The sequence below is a fragment of the Dysidea avara genome, chromosome 4, assembly GCF_963678975.1.
Source record: "Dysidea avara chromosome 4, odDysAvar1.4, whole genome shotgun sequence".
NCBI classification, from domain to species: domain Eukaryota; kingdom Metazoa; phylum Porifera; class Demospongiae; order Dictyoceratida; family Dysideidae; genus Dysidea; species Dysidea avara.
Window position 1 is genome coordinate 28861205 of NC_089275.1, and position 12212 is coordinate 28873416.

At 37.3% G+C, this 12212-nt stretch overlaps 1 protein-coding gene across 1 annotated transcript in view; it reads left to right on the forward strand.

The window, feature by feature from the left end:
* The window catches only part of LOC136254619 (uncharacterized), a 281340-nt gene extending 270231 nt beyond the window's left edge, over nucleotides 1-11109 (forward strand). The window contains exons 31-36 of the mRNA XM_066047363.1: nucleotides 7609-7735; nucleotides 7785-7826; nucleotides 8998-9066; nucleotides 9121-9163; nucleotides 10636-10782; nucleotides 10830-11109. Coding sequence (XP_065903435.1) covers nucleotides 7609-7735; nucleotides 7785-7826; nucleotides 8998-9066; nucleotides 9121-9163; nucleotides 10636-10782; nucleotides 10830-10966 — 565 coding nt within the window. The 3' untranslated portion in view covers nucleotides 10967-11109. The remainder of the gene's footprint in view (nucleotides 1-7608; nucleotides 7736-7784; nucleotides 7827-8997; nucleotides 9067-9120; nucleotides 9164-10635; nucleotides 10783-10829) is intronic.
* The last annotated feature ends 1103 nt before the right edge of the window (nucleotides 11110-12212 follow it).

The window sequence follows — 12212 nt, forward strand, 5'->3', positions numbered from 1 at the left end:
AGACGGAGCGGAGCATCGGATTTCATTCTTACTTTTGAACAGTTTACATGGATTCTATCGATCTCCTGGTTTTGTACGGCTTCTTTCCCACAGCTCCTGGTTTTGTGCGGCTTCCACAACTTGATTATTACAAATCCGAAGCAGAACGGAACATCGGATTTCATTCTTACTATGCAGGACGAGGTGAAGGAGCAGTTGAGTGTAAGCTATGGTACCAGAACGAGTATAGAATCAGAATCACGATAACAACATAAGATTTCGCATTTCAGGCAGGATTTCACTGAAGGTGTACGAGATTTCGAACCAGTTGGCGACCCTCGGGCACTTCTGTAGCTGGTGGGCACTTCTGTAGCTGGTGGGCACTTCTGTAGCTGGTGGGCACTTCTGTAGCTGGTGGGCACTTCTGTAGCAAATTTGGTCCGAATCGGATTAGGGATCACAGGGCTACATAGGTGTGAAAATTGCGTTTACTTTCTTCCTGTTAATATACTCACACTAGCCATTACGTACAGTATGTTACCATTTCGGTTTTTATCGTAATTTCGCGTAATTTTGCTCTAACTTTCGCTCTTCAGAACTGTGTTCTTAGGATTAGTAACAGCACCCCTAGGGTTAGAAAACGCCTTTAGGATTAGGAACAGCGCCCTTAGGATTAGGAACAGCGCCCTTCGGATAAGGAACAGCGCCCTTCGGATTAGGAACAGTGCTCTTGGGATTTGGAAAAGTAGCCATTAGAGACAGGATGTTATCCGTAACACGGATAATGGGATTTTACTAGTATACTAATAATTCTAACCACCTTGTGTATAGAGACTATAGCCTCTCTATAGAGTCTATCTTGACTAACCTGTCTATACAGTCTATAGTGACTAACCTGTCTATAAAGTCTATAGTGACTAACCTGTCTATAAAGTCTATAGTGACTAACCTGTCTATATAGTCTACAGTGACTAATCTGTCTATACAGTCTATAGTGACTAACCTGTCTATACAGTCTATAGTGACTAACCTGTCTATACAGTCTATAGTGACTAAGCTGTCTATACAGTCTACAGTGACTAACCTGTCTATATAGTCTATAGTGACTAACCTGTCTATAAAGTCTATAGTGACTAACCTGTCTATACAGTCTATAGTGACTAAGCTGTCTATACAGTCTACAGTGACTAACCTGTCTATATAGTCTATAGTGACTAACCTGTCTATATAGTCTACAGTGACTAACCTGTCTATATAGTCTACAGTGACTATCCTGTCTATATAGTCTAAAGTGACTAACCTGTCTGTATAGTCTACAGTGACTAACCTGTCTATATAGTCTACGGTGACTAACCTGTCTATATAGTCTACGGTGACTAACCCGCCTATATAGTCTACGGTGACTAATCTGTCTATACAGTCTATCGTGACTAACCTGTCTATACAGTCCATCGTGACTAACCTGTCTATACAGTCTACAGTGGCTAACCTATCTATATAGTCTATAGTGACTAAGCTGTCTATACAGTCTACAGTGACTAATCTGTCTATATAGTCTATAGTGACTAACCTGTCTATATAGTCTATAGTGACTAACCTGTCTATATAGTCTATAGTGACTAACCTGTCTATATAGTCTATAGTGACTAACCTGTCTATATAGTCTACAGGGACTAACCTGTCTATATAGTCTATAGTGACTAACCTGTCTATATAGTCTACAGTGACTAACCTGTCTATATAGTCTACAGTGACTAACCTGTCTATATAGTCTACCGTGAATATCCTGTCTATATAGTCTAAAGTGACAAACCTGTCTGTACAGTCTACAGTGACTAACCTGTCTATATAGTCTACGATGACTAACCTGTCTATTAGTCTACGGTGAATAACCTGTCTATATAGTCTACGGTGACTAACCTGCCTATATAGTCTACGGTGACTAATCTGTCTACACAGTCTATAGTGACTAACCTGTCTATACAGTCTATCGTGACTAACCTGTCTATACAGTCTACAGTGGCTAACCTGTCTATATAGTCTATAGTGACTAACCTGTCTATACAGTCTATAGGGACCAACCAGTCTATAGTGACTACCCTGTCTATGTAGTCTATAGTGACTATCCTGTCTATGTAGTCTATAGTGACTAACCTGTCTATACAGTCTACAGTGACTAACCTGTCTATATAGTCTATAGTGACTAATCTGTCTATACAGTCTATAGTGACTAACCTGTCTATACAGTCTATAGTGACTAACCTGTCTATACAGTCTATATAGTGACTAACCTGTCTATACAGTCTATAGTGATTAATCTGTCTATATAGTCTATATAGTGACTAACCCGTCTATACAGTCTATACTGACTAACCTGTCTATACAGTCTATATAGTGACTAACCTGTCTATACAGTCTATAGTGATTAATCTGTCTATACAGTCTATATAGTGACTAACCTGTCTATACGGTCTATAGTCACTAACCTGTCTATACAGTCTATATAGTGACTAACCTGTCTATACAGTCTATAGTGACTAACCTGTCTATACAGTCTATAGTGACTATCCTGTCTATGTAGTCTATAGTGACTAACCTGTCTATACAGTCTACAGTGACTAACCTGTCTATATAGTCTATAGTGACTAACCTGTCTATAAAGTCTATAGTGACTAACCTGTCTATATAGTCTACAGTGACTAATCTGTCTATACAGTCTATAGTGACTAACCTGTCTATACAGTCTATAGTGACTAACCTGTCTATACAGTCTATAGTGACTAAGCTGTCTATACAGTCTACAGTGACTAACCTGTCTATATAGTCTATAGTGACTAACCTGTCTATATAGTCTACAGTGACTAACCTGTCTATATAGTCTACAGTGACTATCCTGTCTATATAGTCTAAAGTGACTAACCTGTCTGTATAGTCTACAGTGACTAACCTGCCTATATAGTCTACGGTGACTAACCTGTCTATATAGTCTACGGTGACTAACCTGCCTATATAGTCTACGGTGACTAATCTGTCTATACAGTCTATCGTGACTAACCTGTCTATACAGTCCATCGTGACTAACCTGTCTATACAGTCTACAGTGGCTAACCTATCTATATAGTCTATAGTGACTAAGCTGTCTATACAGTCTACAGTGACTAATCTGTCTATATAGTCTATAGTGACTAACCTGTCTATATAGTCTATAGTGACTAACCTGTCTATACAGTCTACAGGGACTAACCTGTCTATATAGTCTATAGTGACTAACCTGTCTATATAGTCTACAGTGACTAACCTGTCTATATAGTCTACCGTGAATATCCTGTCTATATAGTCTAAAAGGACAAACCTGTCTGTACAGTCTACAGTGACTAACCTGTCTATATAGTCTACGATGACTAACCTGTCTATTAGTCTACGGTGAATAACCTGTCTATATAGTCTACGGTGACTAACCTGCCTATATAGTCTACGGTGACTAATCTGTCTACACAGTCTATAATGACTAACCTGTCTATACAGTCTATAGTGACTAACCTGTCTATACAGTCTATAGTGACTAACCTGTCTATACAGTCTATAGTTACTATAGACAGGTTAGTCACTATAGACTGTATAGACAGGTTAGTCACTATATAGACAGGTTAGTCACTATAGACTGTATAGACAGGTTAGTCACTATAGACGGTATTGACAGGTTAGTCACTATAGACCGTATAGACAGGTTAGTCACTATAGACTGTATAGACACGTTATTCACTATATAGACAGGTTAGTCACTATAGACGGTATAGACAGGTTAGTCACTATAGACCGTATAGACAGGTTAGTCACTATAGACTGTATAGACAGGTTAGTCACTATAGACTGTATAGACACGTTATTCACTATATAGACAGGTTAGTCACTATAGACTGTATTGACAGGTTAGTCACTATAGACGGTATAGACAGGTTAGTCACTATAGACCGTATAGACAGGTTAGTCACTATAGACAGTATTGACAGGTTAGTCACTATAGACGGTATAGACAGGTTAGTCACTATAGACCGTATAGACAGGTTAGTCACTATAGACTGTATAGACAGGTTAGTGACTATAGACTGTATAGACAGGTTAGTCACTATAGACTGTATAGATAGGTTAGTCACTGTATAGAAAGGTTAGTCACTATAGACTGTATAGACAGGTTAGTCACTATAGACCGTATAGACAGGTTAGTCACTATAGACTGTATAGACAGGTTAGTCACTATAGACAGTATAGACAGGTTAGTCACTATAGACTGTATAGACAGTTTAGTCACTATAGACTGTATAGACAGGTTAGTCACTATATAGACAGGTTAGTCACTATAGACTGTATAGATAGGTTAGTCACTATAGACTTTATAGACAGGTTAGTCACTATAGACGGTATAGACAGGTTAGTCACTATAGACTGTATAGACAGGTTAGTCACTATATGGACAGGTTAGTCACTATAGACTGTATAGATAGGTTAGTCACTATAGACTTTATAGACAGGTTAGTCACTATAGACGGTATAGACAGGTTAGTCACTATAGACTGTATAGACAGGTTAGTCACTATAGACAGTATAGACAGGTTAGTCACTATAGACTGTATAGACAGGTTAGTCACTATAGACTGTATAGACAGGTTAGTCACTATAGACTGTATAGACAGGTTAGTCACTATAGACTGTATAGACAGGTTAGTTACTATAGACTGTATAGACAGGTTAGTCACTATAGACTGTATAGACAATTTAGTCACTATATAGACTGTATAGACAGGTTAGTCACTATAGACTGTATAGACAGGTTAGTCATTATATAGACTGTATAGACAGATTAATCACTATAGACTGTATAGACAGGTTAGTCACTATTTAGACTGTATAGACAGGTTAGTCACTATAGACTGTATAGATAGGTTAGTCACTGTATAGACAGGTTAGTCACTATATAGACTGTATAGACAGGTTAGTCACTATAGACAGTCTAGACAGGTTAGTCACTATAGACCGTATAGACAGGTTAGTCACTATAGACTGTATAGACAGGTTAGTCAATATAGACCGTATAGACAGGTTAGTCACTATAGTATAGACAGGTTAGTTACTATAGACTGTATAGACAGGTTAGTCACTATATAGACTGTATAGGCAGGTTAGTCACAATAGACCGTATAGACAGGTTAGTCACTATAGACTGTATAGACAGGCTAGTCACTATATAGACGGTATAGACAGATTAGTCACTATAGACGGTATAGACAGGTTAGTCACTATAGACCGTATAGACAGGTTAGTCACTATAGACAGTATAGACAGGTTAGTCACTATAGACCGTATAGACAGGTTAGTCACTATAGACGGTATAGACAGGTTAGTCACTATAGACGGTATAGAGAGGTTAGTCACTATAGACCGTATAGACAGGTTAATCACTATAGATGGTATAGACAGGTTAGTCACTATAGACAGTATAGACAGGTTAGTCACTATAGACCGTATAGACAGGTTAGTCACTATAGACGGTATAGACGGTATAGACCGGTTAGTCACTATAGACCGTATATACAGGTTAGTCACTATAGACAGTATAGACAGGTTAGTCACTATAGACTGTATAGACAGGTTAGTCACTATAGACGGTATAGACAGGTTAGTCACTATAGACCGTATAGACAGGTTAGTCACTATAGACAGTTTAGTCACTATAGACGGTATAGACAGGTTAGTCACTATAGACCATATAGACAGGTTAGTCACTATAGACGGTATAGACAGGTTAGTCACTATAGACCGTATAGACAGGTTAGTCACTATAGACCGTATAGACAGGTTAGTCACTATAGACCGTATAGACAGGTTAGTCACTATAGACGGTATAGACGGTATAGACAGGTTAGTCACTATAGACGGTATAGACAGGTTAGTCACTATAGACGGTATAGACAGGTTAGTCACTATAGACGTTATAGACAGGTTAGTCACTATAGACGGTATAGACAGGTTAGTCACTATAGACTGTATAGACAGGTTAGTCACTATAGACGGTATAGACCGGTTAGTCACTATAGACCGTATAGACAGGTTAGTCACTATAGACAGTATAGACAGGTTAGTCACAATAGACCGTATAGACAGGTTAGTCACTATAGACAGTATAGACAGGTTAGTCACAATAGACTGTATAGACAGGTTAGTCACTATAGACAGTATAGACAGGTTAGTCACTATAGACAGTATAGACAGGTTAGTCACTATAGACCGTATAGACAGGTTAGTCACTATAGACGGTATAGACGGTAGAGACCGGTTAGTCACTTTAGACCGTATAGACAGGTTAGCCACTATAGACAGTATAGACAGGTTAGTCACTATAGACAGTATAGACAGGTTAGTCACTATAGACCGTATAGACAGGTTAGTCACTATAGACGATATAGACGGTATAGACAGGTTAGTCACTATAGACGGTATAGACAGGTTAGTCACTATAGACGGTATAGACAGGTTAGTCACTATAGACGATATAGACGGTATAGACAGGTTAGTCACTATAGACGGTATAGACAGGTTAGTCACTATAGACCGTATAGACAGGTTAGTCACTATAGACGGTATAGACAGGTTAGTCACTATAGACGGTATAGACAGGTTAGTCACTATAGACGGTATAGACAGGTTAGTCACTATAGACTGTATAGACAGGTTAGTCACTATATAGACGGTATAGACAGATTAGTCACTATAGACGGTATAGACAGGTTAGTCACTATAGACCGTATAGACAGGTTAGTCACTATAGATGGTATAGACCGGTTAGTCACTATAGACCGTATAGACAGGTTAGTCACTATAGACGGTATAGACAGCTTAGTCACTATAGACTGTATAGACAGGTTAGTCACTATAGACGGTATAGACAGGTTAGTCACTATAGACTGTATAGACAGGTTAGTCACAATAGACGGTATAGACAGGTTAGTCACTATAGACCGTATAGACAGGTTAGTCACTATAGACCGTATAGACAGGTTAGTCACTATAGACGGTATAGACAGGTTAGTCACTATAGACGGTATAGACAGGTTAGTCACTATAGACCGTATAGACAGGTTAGTCACTATAGACGGTATAGACAGGTTAGTCACTATAGACCGTATAGACAGGTTAGTCACTATAGACAGATTAGTCACTATAGACCGTATAGACAGGTTAGTCACTATAGACGGTATAGACAGGTTAGTCACTATAGACCGTATAGACAGGTTAATTTCCGTTTTTATTAGTATATTAGTTCCGTGTTACGGATAACATCCTGTCTGTAATGCCACTTATTAGGAAAAGCGCTCTTAGGATTAGGAAGAAGCGCTAGTAGGATTAGGACAACGCTTTAAAAACATTAGGTTAGGGTATGGATTAGATATATAGTGATATATGAGATATAAGTCCCCTACTGTATAGTGATTTACATTTGTGACATTTAAATATGGCAAAATAAGAAAGTTATAATGGTAACATACTGTACCTAACGGCTTTTATATACTCACGGTGTGTCTTTATACATTGTAGTATACACAAGTTGTAAATAATTATTATGAATCATTATAGATCATTGTTGAAAGCTGCTGTGATATTTGTTCCCTTGCTTGGAACCACTTGGGTGTTTGGAATACTGGCTGTGAATAAAAATACAACTGTCTTTGCCTGGATATTTACAGTACTGAACTCATTGCAAGTAAGTGCAATAAAACACATTTCTTATGCTAATATTGGCATTTTAATAGGGTCTACTCATCTTAATTCTCTATGTGTTAAGAAATGAAAAGGTAAGTATGCAAGTAATCATAGACAGTGTATAATCATGTGCTCTGATGGATCAGTTAATATGGAGTATACCAAAGTATCATCAAAATCCAAAGTGATAAAAGTCACCTGATATAAAAATAAAGTACATTGGCCTGGGCCTTAAATTGTCTGTTATATGATTTTTTGCAATGTTCCTACCATAGAGTCAGGTTGTTAAGCACATGCGCTTATAATTTTCGGAGAAAGGTTTTGTAAAAATTGTACAATGTTAGGTGCATATGTCTAACAAATAATTATGGTGTGCTTAACACAGAATCACTACGTTGTATATAGTAGGGTAGTTAGTAGTTTGTGCCGGTCACCATGCCTGTGTATAAGGATATTAACTCCATTTCTTGGCAAAATCCTTCATGATGAACAAGAATATTGCAATCCAGAAGGCTAATTTGCTGTATACGTAGTGAAGGGAGACCTCAAGGGAGCTCGAGAAGACTTTAATTTTCCAGCGCTTCCAGCTTTTCTTCCTGTGTGTAGTTTTGTCACGTGCTGAACCTCACATTTGATCATGTACACTGTATGCTTATCAGCCAGGTTAATCGTGTATGCACTTAACAAGTAATATGTGCTTAATAGAAACATGTGCTCAACAACCTGAGTCTATGGTATGTTAGAATCCAGTATGCCCCAATTGTGTCCCAACAAAACTGCTTTATGGCTGCTCTATTAGAGTAGCATGTGCATCTGTGAATGATATTTGAGCATTCAACATAATTATGACTGTTCATGCAGATTATCTTATAATTTCAGTTGCACTCAGACTACCCCAAAGTTAAAGCTTCTCCAGAATCCAGTACACAACTATATAGCCTAAACATTTGAAGCGGGTATATTTCATGTTTGAGCAATATAATATTTTTTGCAGATTTGCAAACAATCCCGGGTGTAATTTCTAAATATTTCAAGGATAAAACTTTTACTGTTAACCCTGAAAACTTTGAAATCAACAAAAACTTCCCCATTCTCCCTAGGCTATAATTATCATGGTACTTGTACCTATTGTACTTTGCTGAAAGGATGCTCAATGCTTTGCCAACTTGTATCGTCGCCCAAAATTTTTCTAGCCTTAGTATCAGATACTTAACAAAGCCAGCTACTGTCATGTACATATTATTATCATTTTATTATTTACAGTTCTTGAATATGGTGCGCAATAAATGGAACAGCATTTCGGGAACCGAAAGTTCTTATATACATCAATCTGTAAGTGACTTTAGTAAATACATTTTGAATATTGAAATTGTTTTTTTAATGCAGAGTAAAAGTCATTCTGTTCCAAAGAAAGCAAAACATTTTGAAAGTGAGTATGCTAATCACAACATTGCTGTAAAATTTTACAAAAGCCTCATTGTTATGAAAAACGTAATACTATCTAATAGTTGAGAGTACATGAAAAGCCATGTTACCTTATAGGAGTAAACACATGTTCAGCTCTTTGATAGTATTAGTTTTGGTAGGGGGGTAGGTGAAGAACTGACACTGACTGTAATCAGTCTTCAAAGAGAACTGATATACATGTATGTGTTAAAGCATAGCCGTGAGTGCTATATGAAAAATAAAGCACGAGGCATGCAGCCGAGATGCTAATAAAGCATGAGACGAAGCCGAGTGTTTTATTAGCATCGAGACCAAGTGCTGAATACTTTATTTTTCATATAACACTCGTAGCTATGCTTCAAATGATTTATGGAACTTTCTAGTCATGTGGCTTCACCATACACTAGGATTCATAATTAGCACGCATTGCACAAACTATTAGCAACCTGAATGCACACAAATTAGTTTAGCAAAGTGACTCACACGTAGTTCACCATAGTTTGGCATGGTAGGCATTCATCGCGTATTTTGGCAGGTACCCACAATTGATTCTATTGTGAGTCACATGGTGAAATATTTCCGTGATATCTCCAAGACTTGTCCGTTTACATTAACAAATGTAACAGCAACGTTACCTTCTCCCACCCATCATTGAAGCAATTAAGTATGTCTATAAAGCAATCCAGTGGTAGAACTCGTATTGGCTAGGGGTGATTGATCACTCAGCACGGCAAGACTATCAGCCTTCATCTGCTTAGGTGATTAGTTGTACTGGTGTGAGCCCACAGGCTATTAGCCTGCACTAGAGCATGTGGACAACTGTGCTTTATTGCCCACAAAGAGTGCTTTATTGTACCACAACGAGGGCTTTATTGCACCACAAAGAGTGCTTTATTGAACGAATAAAGCACTCTTTGTGGTTGATGAAGCACTGTTGGCTGGCTGAGAGTGCACTTTATGAAATTTAAAGTACACTTTTTCCTTTGATTTCACCCACACAAAGTTCTATAAGTATAATTATGTAATATATAGGCCTGTGTCACATAGTATAAACATAATAGGCTATAGTGCTATGCCAGTAGCATATAAGGTAGATATTTCAAACTATGGAGCTTAATTCCTTGAAAATAGATTGATACTCCCTAATAGAGCAGTCAGTGGAAACTGCAATAGAGCACTAAATTACACTGTACATAGATCGATACTCACTACTAGAACAGTCGTTTTGTATTTAAACACTCTAATAGAGAATTCACTAATTAAAATAATCTTCCAAGATTATTGTAAGAATACACAGGGTGTATATACGAACACTGAAAAGCATAGTAAGTGAAAAATTTGGGGAAACCCTGAAAGCATTTTGGGCAAAATTTTGAGCATATTTGACTCAGGCCTAGTAATGTACATGGCCACTATACATAATTTATACTTTGTTTCCTACAACTTACTATATAGCAAGTACACATGATGATACCCAATGTGCTGGGAAAAGTGTAACAATAAATTCAGCAGTACTGAGAAGCTATGATAATGTCGTCAGGAATGATTATACCTTATCAGAGGGGTGTGTTACTTCTACACAAGTGGAATCATCAAATGTTTGTAAGTAATTAATATTCATAGTAATTCTACCTTATATGTTGCATCAGTGTCTGTAGGTAACCCTCACAGTATTGACGATGTCTATGAGACCAAGGTTACACCAGAAAGAAATGAAGAGTCTATGTCAACCTTCCAAAATGTAAAGCACCATGAAGAAGAAATTACTGAAGAATCTCATCTTTAACTATGCAATTGTACTCTATAAAAGGTTCACCCTTTAATATTACACGTGCTTCTTTAGATAATTTTGTAGATATGCTCACTTTAAATAGCACTGTACAATAGCACTGTACTCACTTTAAATACTAACACATACTAATGTTTTCATATGTTTAGAATGATTGAGTTTTGTATAACAATCCAGATTTTGTTTGTGAACAAAAGTTCCAGCAAGACATCACTGCCTGCTTGTGTTTTATCTATGATTCTAATAAAATGGCTTTTTCAGTAAATACATATACAATGGCTTAAAATAATATTAATACTATGGTATTGTACTGTGGAAATTTTTCAAAGTAGGCAGGTGAGGAAGATGCCTCACCAAAAGTAATAAATTGGTGATTCAACTGAGATTAGTCTGAGAAGGACATTTCTAGATTGTTACGTTCTAGATGCATTGAAACGTTGCATTAACAAAATTCATATGCAAAAAAAATACAGTATACATTAGTAAGTGTCGAAGAAGCTTAAGGGGTTCCTGAGGTTGTCAGGTTGAAAGTGGTCAAGCAAGAATGATATGCCCTAATAGAGCACCCACCCTAATCAACAGTCAAGTACATTTTAGTAAGCACTGTTTTTGACAAACTGCTGAAATTTTGCTGGAATCCAACCTCAAATGATTCAACCCATGCCAGGGAGTATAACTCATACCCCCTGTTTTGCTTGCTATGAATTATGTCTTTTTGTAAATTATATATGTACAATATAGGTCCTGCCATCACAAAAATCTGGACTGGAAGTCAGTTATCAAAATTCCTTTAGCTGTCTATGCCATTCACTGCTTCCTTACAACAAAAGTTGGTACATTTTAAAAATTTTGAACTGGCTGTGTGTGAGTTAAGAGTTAGGCAATAATGTTGATACACTACAACAAATATGAAGTTTCAAATGACTATATATTCTACATATTTTATGGGGAGAGTATAATGTAGATTCTTTATGAAATAGTCTGTTACAAGCTGTGGTGCTCCCAGAGTTAAGGTCTGAGATACAGCTAATTAATTGCATATAAATACAATGTGCGTGCATTCTAAGTTGCCTCCAGATTCAAACTTGTAACACCTATTGCCCTTAGACCCCCAAACATGTATCATTCACACACTAGTGTACATGCTTCATTTCATGGACCAACATATATTGCAAGGTCTGCCTCACCTATTTAAAATTTCTAGCTATGCCCCTGGAGTCTGTGTCATACATAATTTTGCCTA